The sequence below is a fragment of the Brachyhypopomus gauderio genome, chromosome 2, assembly GCF_052324685.1.
Source record: "Brachyhypopomus gauderio isolate BG-103 chromosome 2, BGAUD_0.2, whole genome shotgun sequence".
In the NCBI taxonomy this organism is placed as follows: Eukaryota; Metazoa; Chordata; class Actinopteri; order Gymnotiformes; family Hypopomidae; genus Brachyhypopomus; species Brachyhypopomus gauderio.
This window is the reverse complement of record NC_135212.1, coordinates 8,458,130-8,472,902: the sequence shown is the minus strand read 5'-3', so window position 1 is coordinate 8,472,902 and position 14,773 is coordinate 8,458,130. Positions and strand designations below refer to the sequence as shown.

At 44.3% G+C, this 14,773-nt stretch overlaps 1 protein-coding gene across 1 annotated transcript in view; it reads left to right on the top strand.

Annotated features, from left to right (window-relative positions):
* Positions 1 to 12,121, top strand: part of reln (reelin) — a 93,592-nt gene extending 81,471 nt beyond the window's left edge. The window contains exons 48-65 of the mRNA XM_076985944.1: positions 73 to 213; positions 587 to 764; positions 1,066 to 1,259; positions 1,345 to 1,598; positions 2,280 to 2,434; positions 2,694 to 2,908; positions 3,701 to 3,878; positions 4,133 to 4,308; positions 4,487 to 4,593; positions 4,705 to 4,947; positions 5,080 to 5,255; positions 5,352 to 5,425; positions 5,678 to 5,839; positions 5,965 to 6,122; positions 6,346 to 6,565; positions 6,726 to 6,923; positions 7,025 to 7,123; positions 10,821 to 12,121. Of these exons, the coding sequence (XP_076842059.1) occupies positions 73 to 213; positions 587 to 764; positions 1,066 to 1,259; positions 1,345 to 1,598; positions 2,280 to 2,434; positions 2,694 to 2,908; positions 3,701 to 3,878; positions 4,133 to 4,308; positions 4,487 to 4,593; positions 4,705 to 4,947; positions 5,080 to 5,255; positions 5,352 to 5,425; positions 5,678 to 5,839; positions 5,965 to 6,122; positions 6,346 to 6,565; positions 6,726 to 6,923; positions 7,025 to 7,123; positions 10,821 to 10,917 (3,025 nt within the window). The 3' untranslated portion in view covers positions 10,918 to 12,121. The remainder of the gene's footprint in view (positions 1 to 72; positions 214 to 586; positions 765 to 1,065; positions 1,260 to 1,344; positions 1,599 to 2,279; positions 2,435 to 2,693; positions 2,909 to 3,700; positions 3,879 to 4,132; positions 4,309 to 4,486; positions 4,594 to 4,704; positions 4,948 to 5,079; positions 5,256 to 5,351; positions 5,426 to 5,677; positions 5,840 to 5,964; positions 6,123 to 6,345; positions 6,566 to 6,725; positions 6,924 to 7,024; positions 7,124 to 10,820) is intronic.
* Positions 12,122 to 14,773: the final 2,652 nt, after the last annotated feature.

Here is a 14,773-nt window from a genome sequence, read left to right as displayed (position 1 = left end):
AGACAGCTGCACACAATGCACACACCAATTAGCAGCGTAATGGCTAAAACGGTTACTGGCCTGGCTGTACAGGTCTCCAGCAACACGATTCCGCTGGTTCCAGCAGGCCCCCTTCGATAAGCAGCAGACCTGGGCCCTGGATAACCTTTACATCGGAGACGGCTGTCCTGAAATGTGCTCCGGCCATGGCCGCTGCAAGCAGAACTCTTGTGTGTGAGTGAATTTCCCAGTCAATAATGTTTTTACATTATTTACATTACAGGTCCTTACATTAAAATTCCAGGTCATCCTGATCATAGATGGGATTTTTTTGAAGTGGTTAATGACTTATTTCTTATTATTCTATTTTCTATTACCAGTATTATTGTTTTTCCATTTTTATAATACTTTTAATTACTGTACATAGTGTCCGCTGACACTTCTCTGTCTTCACTATGGCAAGACATTGTTTTTTTATGTTGCTGTCAGCTGTATATTTCATCTTCGCTTTGTTAATGTCAAAATGACTGGATTAAAATAACCATACCGGTTAAGATGTCATCCAGCTATGGTGCTTTTCTTTGATGTTTCTCTCCCTGGTGCTCAGGTGTGACCCAGACTGGGGTGGGGAGTACTGTGAGGAGGCCGTGGTGTCCCTCCCGTCTCAGCTGAAGGACAGTTTCAGTAGAGCTCCCTCCCTCAACCACTGGCACCTGCTCACCGGTGGGAAACTCAGTAGCGTGTGTGGGGCTGTGGCGTCAGGTTCAGCTCTGCACTTCAGTGGGGTGAGTCCAAACCCGCCTTCATACTCCACCTTGGACTGTTGTTAGTTTTCTGGTTTGATGGTCACTGGGCTGTTGGTTGTTGGTTTTACAGGTTTGTGTAATATTATTCAACTGCAGTCTCACTTCTCTGGGGTAGTTCTGTTAATTGGGTAAAGATGACTCCCCTGTCAAGTCCATTTTTATCCCTTTTGTTTTGGACCTGTAGAACAATAACAAGCACTGTGAAGCACCTATTATAGACATAGACATAGTGAATTAGGGAAATGTATTCAGAGAATGTAAGTGTTTTCTATGTGGACAGAGCTGCACCCGTCAGCTGGTTACGGTGGATCTGAACTTGACCAACGCAGAGTTTATCCAGTTCTACTTCATGTATGGGTGCATGGTGGCCCCTACAAACCGGAACCAGGGTGTCCTGCTGGAGTTCAGCTTGAACGGTGGCATCAGCTGGAGTTTGCTGACGGAGATATTCTATGACCAGTACAGCAAGCCAGGGTAGGCGTGTTCAGTCCAGCCCAATTGATGACATAAAACAACTTTCCCGTCAGTGTGGTGAAAACCTCCTCGCTCTCGCATGCAGGTTTGTGAATGTTCTGCTGCCCCCTGCTGCTCAAGCGACGGGAGTGCGGGTGCGCTGGTGGCAGCCGCAGCACAGTGGAGCAGATCACGGCGACTGGGCGCTGGACAACGTTCTCATCTCCGGCTCGGACACGCGCGCTCAGATCTCGGACACGTTTGGTGGCGTGGCGCTGCCCAATCACGAGAGAGCACCGGCAGACGGAGCACCGAGTGGCCGCGTTAGCGCGGTTAGCCCAGACGAGGAGAGTGGTGCAGGTACCAACACTGCAGGCACATGCACTCCCACATCAGTCACTATTAAAATGATCAGATTCACCTGCAGGAGCCTGAGCTCAGCATCACTAGGCAGTGATTAGACTATTAATCAAGGTGACTAAATTATAGCAACACAAATGGTATCTTAAGTGTGGCCATCTCAATCATAGATGACTGTAAATGCAGAATGTGTGAAAGAAAAGGTCAGGATGGCATATTCTGCAAAAATCCAACTTATGATTTGATTTATCAGTTAATAACATTTTAAAACTAAAAACTGTGATCTCTTTTATGATTTAACAGTGGATTTACAGCCTTTGTTTATGTAAGTAAAGGTTTCATTAAACAGTGCAAGTTGTTAAAAAGATTCAAAAAAACTTTTTACTTTTTGGTAGTAGCTGTAAATTTAGCTAGTTATGCAGTTAGGTTGTTTTTAAAGCTAAAAAAAAAAATCAGAATTGGTATAAGCACATTTAGGTAAAGCACTTCCAACAGTTAACTATGGTATGAAAATGTGCCAAAGTGTACATGTAGAGTTTTGACTGGACTCTATGATATATTGTATATCTTCTGTAAAATCTCAGGTGACTATTAATGACCTTGTTTCTTCCCCACAGTGAGTGATCTTTGGCTGTTTTCTGCCCCACAGTGAGTGTTCATTGGCTGTTTTCTGCCCCACAGTGAGTGATCATTGGCTGTTTTCTGAGGACTGTGCTGTGCAGAGGTTTTGCCACTCCCCAGATGGGGTCATGGTGTGTGGCAATGTGGATGGCCGAGAGGTGTACGCTGTTACACATGACATCGTCCCTGATAAAGGCTGGGTCATGCAGTTTAAGGTCAGTGAACCTCTTTTTCACCTTCTTCATCATCAATTTCATCGTCAAAACATGAACAGCAGTTCAACATTGTTACTATTACATCACACTCCACTAATGCAAAAGTTAAAGGCTTAGAATAGAGTTTCTATATAATCTTATACAGTAATGTTCAAAAATCTTGAAGGAATATTTGAGAAAGTTCATGAGTGTCTTTCAGAATTCTGTGGAAGGTCTACGTTTGTTTAGATCATACAGTGCAATTTGTTTATGCTTGCAGATTGCTGTTGGCTGCAGTCTGCCAGATAGACCTGCTGACAGGCAGGTCCATGTCCAGTACTCGGTGGACTTCGGTGTGTCCTGGAAGTACCTGGTGCCTCAGTGCCTGCCTGCTAACCCTGGATGTGGGGGACAGGTGTCCCAACCCTCTGTCTTCTTCCCTGCGGAAGGCTGGAAGAGGGCCGTGTATCCTCTGCCCGACAGCCTAGCAGACACGTAAGTGCATTCAGTCACACCGCCAGTCTTTACGCAGCAGCACACAGCATAACTAGGGCGTTTGTCTGTCGTTTGCAAACGGGTATCCGCAGGATGAATGACTAAATAATGTAGCATGGATGAGGTTCCTGCTATTATCTATTTTTGGCTTAGTTGAAGCATTTATGTTGCAGTGATATTGCCATTATTGTGTTATTATAAGGTATGATACGCCCACTAGAAACGCCTGCCTTGTATCTATGGTAATAGATGCAATTACTAAAGGAAATCAGTTTACAGTTACAGACATTACCAATGTACACTTACAGCATTTCACAGACACATTATTCAGAGCAACTTACATATTTATCAATATGACAGTCTGTGTGCTTCCTGTGGATTGAACCCATGACCTTTGACCTTGATCATACCTTGCTCTGTCTGCTCAACTGTTATTAATTAAAAAGTTTGTGTGGCAACACTAGACATAGTGAACACACTTCAGTGTCACTGCTGGGTTGTGGGTGGTCTGCCATCCAAAAATATCCAGCTGACAGCAGTCCAGTGGACATCAGTTTAACACATGATGATGTGCTAGAAGAACCCAATTATATCTGATCTGAAAACCTACAGTTTAGGTGTTTTTAATCAAGCAGAGTGTATGTCACATTTTCGTAGAGGTTTAGATAACACTGAAACACTGCCTGTAATAGGGGGTATTCCTATGTACTCCTTGGTCTATAGGAAGCAGGTTAAGATGTATAGAGAACGTTTACAGTGAATGATTGAGTGTGTTTGCGAATGTCTCCACAGAGCAGTTCGATTCCGGTTCTATCAGCAACATTCGGACATGCAGTGGGCGGTGGAGAATTTCTACATCGGGCCCGCATGCAAAAACCACTGTGGAGGCCATGGCGACTGTCTTGACCAGCGGTGCCTCTGTGACCCAGGGTTTTCTGGACCCAACTGTTACGCCAGCTCACCTCTGAAGGTAAAATCACACAAGCTACAACCTACACACACCATGTAACACACATGCACACAGTGTATTCAACCCAGAGACTGCACAACACACAATACAGCATACAGACATCACATATGCACACTCTGCAGCAGAGACACACATGCCTTCCATTAAACACAAGCAACACAACACCCCATACAAGTTACACACCACACAACACACATGAACCCATTCCCACTATACATGAACAAACCCTTTGTTCTGGTCTGATTGTCCCTCAGGCATCCTTGAAGGAGCGTTTCGACTGGCAGGGGGTCCACGGGCCACAGTGGCAGGTGTTGGAGGGGGGTCGCCCCTGTACGGACTGTGGGGTGCTGGTGGAGGGAACCGCCCTGTACTTCAGTGGCGCTGATGCCAGGCAGGCCGTAACATCAGACCTGGACCTGCGTGGTGCCAAGTCAGTGCCTCAGAAAGACCAGACTGCACTCTTTCACTATTTCACGTTTTTCTTTTCCTTTTTTTTCTTTTTTTGGTCATTGTCAGCCAAATTCAGAAATGTAAGTGTGATGTAAATGACCCAAATACATATATGTCACTCCATGTCATTTCTTTGTCTTTGGAATTGTTTATCCCAGGTTTGTGGAGTACTGGGCCAGGATTGGAAGTGAAGACAATATGACTCTGTGCCATCGTCCAACTTGCAGAAAAGAAGGCGTCTTGCTGGATTATTCCACTGACGGAGGTTTGTTTCATTTCCCAGCATGACGCTAGGACCCTTGAAGGTGTGTTGCGTTCATTTTCCACAAAGACAAAGTGCATCCTCTCTCTCTCCCCCTTTCTTTCTCTCTCTCAGGGGTGTCATGGACATTGCTTCATGAGATGGACTATCTGAAGTACGTGTCGGTGAGGCGGGACTACATCGTGCTGCCGGACGGAGCACTGACCAACGCTACGCGCCTACGCTGGTGGCAACCATTCACCGTGTCTTCAGGCCTGGCGAGCCCCAGGCTGGAGCGTGCTCAATGGGCCTTAGATAACATCCTGGTGGGGGGGTCTGACATCAACCCCAGCACCCTTCTGGACACTTTTGATGATGGTATTGGGCTTTAGAATATATACTGTGCTGTGTCAAAGGATATTCTGTTATTGTGTCTTTTAGAAATATTCAGTTTAATAGCAATGTTTCTTTACTTTATCAAACACTCGTGATCTTTCTGTGTTACTACAGAGGGTATATCTCACGAAGAGAGCTGGAGTTTCTATCCAAACGCAGTGCGAACAGCCGGTTTCTGTGGAAATCCCTCTTTCCACCTTTACTGGCCCAACAAAAACCAGGATGGAACCCATAACATCCTGGCTACCAGAGAGCTTATTGTCCAACCAGGATACATCTTACAGTTCAAGGTAACTGTTGGCCAATGTATTCAGCTGCGAATACGTTAATTATGAATATGTATTTATCTATTTGTGCATTTGTTGTATTACTTCTATTTACTGTAGATTGTGGTTGGCTGTGAAGCTGACATCTGTGAAGATCATCACTCAGTGCTTCTGCAATACAGGAAGGATGCCAGGTGAGAGAGAGAGAGAGAGAGAGAGAGAGAGGGAGAGAAAGAGACAGAGAGCAAGAGAGAGAGAGAGAGAGAGAGAAGGAAAGTCGGGGAGAAAGAGAGAGAGAGAGAGAGATTACGGACCACAAACTTTCCAGAGATTTTGTACAGAAGGTGATGAAGCCAGTTTATTTTAGAAAAAGTAAAGCAAAGAAAAGCAAGACGCTCATCTCTAAGCATTTAATACAGTTCATCTTTGCTCTCTTTTCCCTGTAGGTCAGACTCATGGCAGTTGGTTCAGTCCGCATGCCTCCCCTCCTCTGTGAGTAATGTGGGCTGTTCCCCATTCCAGTTCCATGAGTCCAGCATCTACAGCCCAGTGAACAGCTCAGTATGGACCAGAGTTACTGTACAGTTGCCTGACCATGTCTCCTCAGGGTATGCAGTAACAGCATGTTTGAAATGTTTAGCTGTATTGAAGGCTCTGTTGTTATTCACTTGTGCCGAAGGTTTACCCTATATTTCTCTATTGGGGTTTAAAGTACGCTCCTCTTGTTCTGCAGTGCCACACAGTTCCGCTGGATTCAGAAAGAGGGCGCTGGTGAGCGACATGGCTGGGGAATCGATCATGTCTACATTGGTGAAGCATGTCCAGGACTGTGCAGTGGGCACGGCTACTGCACCAATGGGGCAGTCTGCATATGCGACGAAGGGCACCATGGTTCGTCCCTGTGATATTGCGCCATTATTTGATCATGCATGCACTGCTAAACAAGAAGAAGCAGATCTATAATCTTTATATTTACTGATACATCATCTATATCTGTAGCCTTGATTTTAGGTAATTATAGTTCAATTTTTTAATACTACCTAAATGTACTTTAACACAACATCTCTCTTTTTCTCTCTATCCCCCCATCCCCCCGTCTCCTTCTCGCTATCAGGTGATGACTGCTCCCTGTCCAACAGCGACCTCCCCAGCTCTATTAAGGACAACTTTGAGTCCGGCTCTGTGTCGGAGGAGAGCTGGAGCGTGATACAGGGTGGAGGAGTGGGCAGTGGGTGTGGCCAGCTCTCCCCACATGCCCATGGGGACTCTCTTTATTTCAATGGCTGCAAGATGAGACAGGCCATCACCAAGCCTCTGGACCTGACCCGGGCCAGGTACAGCACTCCGTATGGAAGGGATCCGATTCTGTAGTTATCACATGTGGTGATGGTGTTTCGAACACAGCTTTCTAGTTTCTTCTAAAAGGGGTCTCTCTCTCTCTCTCTCTCCCTCTTTCTCTTTCTCTACTTCTCTGTCTCTGTCTTTCTCTCGCAGCAAGATCATGTTTGTGCTACAGGTAGGCAGCGTCTCTCAGACGGACAGCTGTAATTCTGCTCTGGATCAGCCGGACACTGTGGATCGGGCTGTACTTCTCCAGTACAGTGTCAACAATGGAGTCAGCTGGCATGTCATTGCTCAACACCAGCCCAAAGACTTCCTCAAGGCCCAAAGGGTCTCCTACAACATTCCACTGTAAGTCAGGTGGCATCCGTCGGAGCAAAAACATTTAAGGCAGCACACGTAACCAAATCCCTTTTATGATCCCAGCTTTGTAACATTTGCTTCCGTTGCAGTGAAGCTCGTGTTAAAGGGGTGCAGTTGCGATGGTGGCAACCACGCCACGGTGGTTCAGGACATGACCAGTGGGCCCTGGACCATGTAGAAGTTGTTCTGTGAGTATGCCCACACCGTCAGCAGAACCGTCCAAGCCGGCCTGCAGCCCCTGGCTCTGATCAGATCCTGGGTGGCATGCGTTTGCTTACGTACATAAATATTTTCACAATTTTTGCACAATGTTTTTCAAAAGCAGTCTCGTTCAAATGACAGGGTTTGAGTGAATTATCATAATTTTACAGGAAATCCAGCAAGATCAAGTCAGCCACTGTAAACAGTTTTATCGTGTTAAAATTTTAGAGCAGCAATAGAAATAGTTCTAGTATTGTATTTGATGGCAACTCCATGTGGGATGTAAAGTATAGAAGTAAACAAGATGCAGTTAACAATGTTGTATAGGCCAGTAACACAAACTTCACTAATAAATCATGGATTAAGAGCTACTCCTGCACTGCATACACACGCCCACACACACACACATGGCCACACACACACCTGCCATGCATACACACACACACACACACACCCACACACACGTACCTTGTGCTGCACGCACACATCCACAGATGCATACACATACATTCACACACATTGTGAACATGTACTGCCCTCACGTCTGACAAACTGGACTGTAAATCCTCTGCATCTCTCTCTTCATCACACACTCCGTCTCACCCCCCCACACAGCCCTGTGTCTCCACATCGCCACCCTCGTTTGCCCTCACCATCCTCACACTCTCATCTGTGAGCTGAGCTGCCTGCACTGAATATCCATTTCTCCTGCTCTGTAACACATTTTACTCATTTACTAATGAGCCACCACCTTGCTAATGCTCCAACATGCTCTCACCATCTATCAAAAACTCTCTTTATTCAATACGCCTCTGGATGTTCTGTCTCTCGTCTTCTGTCCTGTTATTAAAAATCTGATATTTCTCAATTTTTCTCAATCTCTCAAAGATTGAGAATTCTCAATCTGATAAATTCTCAATGTTTTGTCTGCCTTCTGTCTCACCGTGCCCCATCTCTCTCTCTCTCTCTCTCTCTCTCTCTCTCTCTCTCTCTCTCTCTCTCTCTCTCTCTCTCTCTCTCTCTCTCTCTCACTCTCTCTGTCTCTCTCACGCCTTCTTCCCCCCTCCTTTTTCACTGGCTTGTTCTCTCTCTCTCTCTCTCTCTCTCTCTCTCTCTCTCTCTCTCTCTCTCTCTCACTCACTCTCTATCTCTCTCACCGTTCGGTTCTGGGTCTGGCTTTTCCCAGGCCAGGGTTCTTACCCCCCCAGATCTTTCTGCATGCCCGCAGCAGCCCCCTTAAGCTCCTCCCCCCTCGCGCTCTAATCTCTGCTCTCTTCTATATTGTGCTCCCCCTGGCGTGGCTGTAGTGTCAGGTAAGTGCTCCACACCTTCCTCCCTAAACCCGCCCCTCCCCTCCCCCACTCTGCCCATCACTACCATTACCTGCACACACCCTGCTGGGCTTCATCGCCGTGTTTGACTTATGACAGTACAATTACATAACTTCAAAATGTGGTTGAGTGAGTTATTTTTATTCTATCAGAGTGACTTTACAAAGTTACATCAACAAATTGATCTATATAGCTAAGAAACACCTGCATTAGATTTCTTGAAAGGACGAAAAATACACAAACATACACATTAAACTTAATAAAGCATTTTATGTGTTTACATGCATAGATTAAATACACATACAGACACATTCACACATAAATACACAGACTAACACACATCCGATATCCATCCCATATTACAGTGCAGGTGTACATAGTGTTATACAGTGGTACCTCGAGATACGAGTTTAATCCGTTCCAGACCCGTGCTCGTATCTCGAACTGCTCGGTTCTGGAAGCAGTTTAACAATGTAAAGTATTGTAATTGGTTCCGGTCCTTAAAAAAGTCACAAAACTAGCGTAAATGTGGGAAAAAAAGACATGTTCTTTATTAATAAGCCGAACAGACGAGCGAGTGCGGCCACACGAGTGCCTTTCTCATGCAGGTGAATAATCTCCTGCTTAGTTTCTATAGTTATCATTCTCTTCTCACTGGACTTTCCACTACTAGAGCCTTTATTTGGAGCCATAATGCAAAAAAAAAAACGTTTGTAGTATTGAAATACTGTACTGTATACACCGTACGTACTGTTACTCGTTGCAAAGCACACGTGCGAATGGCTGTGATGACCGGGTACAGGAGTCGACCTTACCAACACCTCAAGAATAAAAAAACGCTATTGGCTTTGTTTGTGGGGGAGTTAGAGAAAGAAAAGCGTTTGAGTGTGTCTTTGAGCTGATTAATTATTTCTTTTTTTCCATATAGTACTGTACTGCCACCTAGTGGTTCATGCTCGTATCTCGAGCGTGCACTCGGGTGTCGAACAGAAATTTTGCTCGTCTCGGTGCTCGTATCTTGGATCGCTCGTATATAGAGCAGCTCGTATCTCGAGGTACCACTGTATATGTTAACCATTATCACAAAATGTTAAATTGGTTTATTTTGCGTTTTGTACATGTGCAATACAGTTATATATGTGAAATCATGAATGTTTTTCTGTGTTTGTGAATGTCATTTATATTTAAACCCTTTGGATAAAATATATTCCTTTGGATAATGATCTGTCAGAGAAAGATTTAAATTAAACAATTAGCCTAATAATCAGGGTCATTTTCTGACCTGAACCTCAAACAGACTTGTACAGACATAAAACTACATTAATTTGCGTGCACATGTATATAGATATTAGCTTTGATGGCAAATGTTGCTGGTTTTATATTCATCTATCACTACTAACCCTGAATTATATCATCTCATTTTAAAATAGACAGATTTTTCATAATTCTCAAATTGTTTTGTGATTGGTGACGTTAAAGTTAAACCTGTGTCTGTGTACATCCTTAGAAATCAAGTACTGCCAACACACCTCGAGTAGACCAACCCCTCCATCCAGTCATCATTTGCATGGTGCGAGTCCTCCCTGTTAGTACAGCATTTCACACGATTCCTGACGGGTGTGTGGACATGGCTATACGGCCGTGGCCACATTGGTTGGGGTGTCCGAAAAGTGTATTCACTTGCTTCATAGTGAATAGAATGACAGAAACCACTCCGCGAGCCCCCTCCCCTCCCCTCCCCCCTCGACCTCCACATCCTTCTCCCCGCTTTGCAGAGGCCTCTGCCTGCCCTGGCTGTATTCCTGGCTCACTGGCACTGCCTGCTGGATGGAAGAAGCTATGACAGGCTAAGAAAGCACAACAGTCTTGTCGACTTTTATGTTGTTTTTTGGACACTGTCTGTCCTTTTTCTTCACAACCTTCCCTTTCTGTCTTTCTCCTTTATGCCTTTTCTTGTGCTCTTCCCACAAGTACCCTGAAAGAACAATGTCTAGCAAAAAAAAAGTCTCATGTTAAGCCTGGTTAATTGGAATGTGTCACTTGATCAGGCTGACACAGTAAATACAATGGTTTATGAAATTAACACGAGTTCATATTCAATATGTAATAAGTCGAATTAGCTATCTTTCATGGTGTTTGTGGTTATGGGTGATCTGTAACCTGCTTGCATGGTTTTTGAAGTTAGTAGCTTTTTTAGTTTTGGTGTTTGCTTTTTTTAAAAATTGAGCCCTAGTTTAAAGGCAGTTCTCATAGTAACTGCATGGACAAGAAAATGTTTACACTTATCGTTAACCACTGTTTCTTCTTTTTTTCCCCACAATCCCTTCCCCTACTGTACTGTCTTTCTCTCTAGCACCCGTAAACAAAACTACATGATGAACTTTGCCAGACAGACTGGGTTACGCCACTACTACAGTAGGAAGAGGAGGGCATTGCGGCACCACGCCTGACCTAGAAAGGACAACCTGGCAGTCACATATTAACCTATTGAAACCACATCCTCTTCTTGATGACCACCAGTGGATTCCTGTCATCCCACTGCCCTCTGACTGACACACTCCTTTCAAACAAGACCTTCCCAGGGAAGGAAAAGCGCATCAAAAGGCAGCCATTTTGTTTACTTTCCATGAACTTTCAGGTTCGTTATTGGTTTGTAAGTTTGTTGTTTTTTTTTGTTGTTGTTGTTCATTGTTATAAATTCTCCTGGTCCACTTATGATCATTCCTTTGGCTCTCCCCCTCACCCTTCTTACCACACTGTGAAGTTCTACCAGATCACTGATGATGCTGATGAAAATTATGAAAAATGATGATGATGATGACGATGATTTGTGGTGATGATGAAACTAAGGCAGCCACAGAATGCAACTGAGTCAATAAAGACAGGAAGAGACATAGGAAAAGCCTCAACCTGTAACAGTTACCGGGTAGGAGGCCAATAACGGTGTGATTGGTATACCAGTGATTACGATGCTAATAGAGTTCTGTGTTCTTGCTGTTCTGTGTCTGTGGTTCTTTTTGTGATGATGAGTTGATTGTGCTGTTCTGTTCATTCATTCGTTAGTTTTATACTAATCCCTATCTTTTGAGGTTGGACCATTTTTAATTTTTTGAGGGGTGGATGAGGCCTAAGTGCGGGTCACATACAGAGATGGACAGAAAAAGGGAGGACAAAGTGAAATAAGAAAAATAGCAAGAAAAAAGTCTACAGTGACTAATGATTTTACCCCTTTTTTATCATTTTTATATGTTGGTTCCCCCCAAAAAACAAATATTTATGGTAAATTGTTCTCCACATAACCTATTTAAAATGCACTGTGTGTGAACTCTGTATGCTATTTTCTAGTGTTAAGTTATTAGGCAGTTGGGCAAAGATCTCAGACTGCAATGAAAACTCCCCCACCTACTTCGTCCCTTTGTGATGTCCCCTGTCCCCCCTCCCTCATACTTGGAGGGAGGCGAGTGTTTGTTTTTGTAAGTCTGTGTAATATATACCCTCTCCACCCTCTCAGTGTAGCTCCAATATAAAAGTCTCCTGTGTATGTGTGTATGTATGTATATACACACACACACACACACAAACATATATATGGTATATTCACCATGGCGAGACCCAGCAGCCTTATAAAAGGGAAATAAAGAACTGTCCAAACCTTCAAAATGTGTTTATTTTGCTCATATTTTCACTTTCACCATTTTCAGTTTCAATTCAATAAAAAACACAACAGAGTTGCCTAGGAGCTTACAACATTTTAGAGAAGTGCCCATGACAACATGGCCGCCAAGGAATGGCACAGCTGTATATCCACAACATTATGAACTTCTTGTCCTTCGCGTAGTGGTATTCTTAAATTGACCAACCACTAAAAAGAGTTAGAGTAATACCAGTTACTGCAAGCAGCCCATGGTTACAGGCACAGTGCTGGCTGGAATTACAGAAGTCGTAGGTGCAGCAAGTATAACTTAATGAGATGTTGCTTCCTTGAATGACTTGAGTGCCTTTCCTGAGACATTTGTCCTCAGACGCGCAGCCCTTAGCAAAGGCGCTGCTGAAGCGTCCATATCTGCCAGTTCCTACGAAGCACTGCTCTCCTGGTACACATTCCGTTAAAGCGTGCGTGCAGGGTTTGTTTCCCAGTTGCAGCGGACAGTAGAAGCACTGCAGGTTTGCACAGTGCAGTCCAGGCAGCAGAAGCAGAGACATGCAGATCGCATGCAGTGCGAGTTTTAGGAAAGATCTGCTGAAGAACCAAGCATTGCCTGGCTGGTTCATGTTGATCTCTTATATCAGCTTACCACCTGCAGTGAGAGATTAGTGATACAGTTTTAAACAGAAGGCACTGTAAAATGTAACAATTAAGAGCAAAAGGTCATTTGCACCTTAGCACGTTGCACGCAACTGGACAAAAAGACAGAAGACAACCAGAAAGAAATCTGTAGTGTCCAGGTTGTATTTGATAGGAAGACACAAACAGGTGTAGGGATTTACCCTAATTACCTCAGTTTAGTGTTTATATGAACAGGCATTGGTGTCCATTTAGGGTTTCCTAAACAAAGAATCACAAAAGACTGAGACCATTGGTGAGTGCACTTTAGTCCATGGAAACTCTTGTTTTATAATTGCAACAGTAGTTTTTCTGAGAGGCTAGTTGCAGAGAGAACAACGATTCACAATAAATGAAACACTATTCAAACAACCAGCTATGCTTTATTTTACGGGTTCATCAATTTCCAGGTTGAGATTCCAGCTGAGCGCAACACTGCGAGCACCCAATCATAAAAGAAACATTATAATACACCTTATAATGTACAGCATAAAACTGTTGCTCATCCTTTAAAAAAGGGGGGGGGGGGTGGTGGAATGGACTCACTGACTAAATTAACATATCAGAATTAGAGTTGTCACCATTTTCATAGCGTGCTATTTCTCTGGACACTCATCATGAGGGCTTATCGGAGGGAAAGTGTCCCTGCTTGGGCTGGCACTCCCTCCCAGAAACATTTTGATGGGATCAGGTGTTTGGGGCCTGTTGCAGCGGTCGTGGCAACAGCAGGTATATGTGACATTGAAACCAACACCTTTATGCATGAGCATTTGGTAAGAGCCACAGAGGTCTTGAGCCACACAGCCGTGAGCAGAGAGCATGTGCACGTGCCCGTAATGGCCCCAGCTGGAGGAGCAACGCTCCCCCGGAAGACACTGAGTGGTTATGTTGAGACAAGGCTTGTCCCGGTCTTGTAGAGGACAGTAGTAACACAGGAAGCCATTGGTGGCAATGTTAACAGGGAACAGCAGCAACATGTATAGGAGAGATGACTTCAGGAAAGGTGCCAGTAGTAGCTGAAAGCTGAAATTCACACAGAGTGGGTGCTTTGGGTTATATAAACTGCTTTTGCAAGTCTGCAATTGCAATAATATAAAAGTCTTAATTATGTAAATTACGTTAATAGGCTACTTACCTCACAACTCTTTTTTTATGTCTCTGCATAACTACAGTTACTGCCATGGATCGCCTCAGTACTGCTTAGAATACGCACGAGTCGATTGATACAGACACCTGACTGACTAATTAAACTCATTTTTAATTGACGTTAACTGACGCCTTTTTAGGAGATTGGAGCGTCTTAATTGATAGAGAATTGATTGATTCTGCTCGCGATTCGTTTGAGGAAAACCCCATGCGGAATCGCCTTGTTATAAATAGATCACGTACGACGAAGTGTGGTTTTAAACCGCTTTAATAATTATAAAAAAACGCCCGAATTTCAGGGACACCAGTAGGGTGCAGAGTTGGCCTGTGTGTGTAGATTTCATGTATCCTGTCCCCAGAGAGATGTGTGTGAGAAAAATGCCACCAGCTTATCTTGGTACTCATTCCTGCTTAACATAACACCACCACTCCGACTCCTCCTGTGTCTGAGGTGTTTACCTCTATGAAAGGCTTCTAGAAGACAGGACACTAAAGGATGGGTGGATGATGAACACCCTGCCTTCACTGACCATATCTGGTGGTTCTGTTTGCATGCAGGAGGTCAGTGAGGTGCTGGGCCATGGAACTTAACAGATGAACCACCTCCCCAGGAAGTGTTGTAGTTCACAAGGCCATTGATCCTTGACCTTCTGTATGCAGACCTCACTGATCTGTACCCAAAATAATTCTGTTGGAGGTGGAACATGTTTGATTCCTGATGATGCCCCAACCGTTTGTGGCTGGGAGCCTGAGAGAGAAAATAGGCTGTGCTCTCAGGGAGGGAGTGGTGAACACGTGCTCTCGACACCGGCCAATCATAGAGAGCTGTGAGCTCA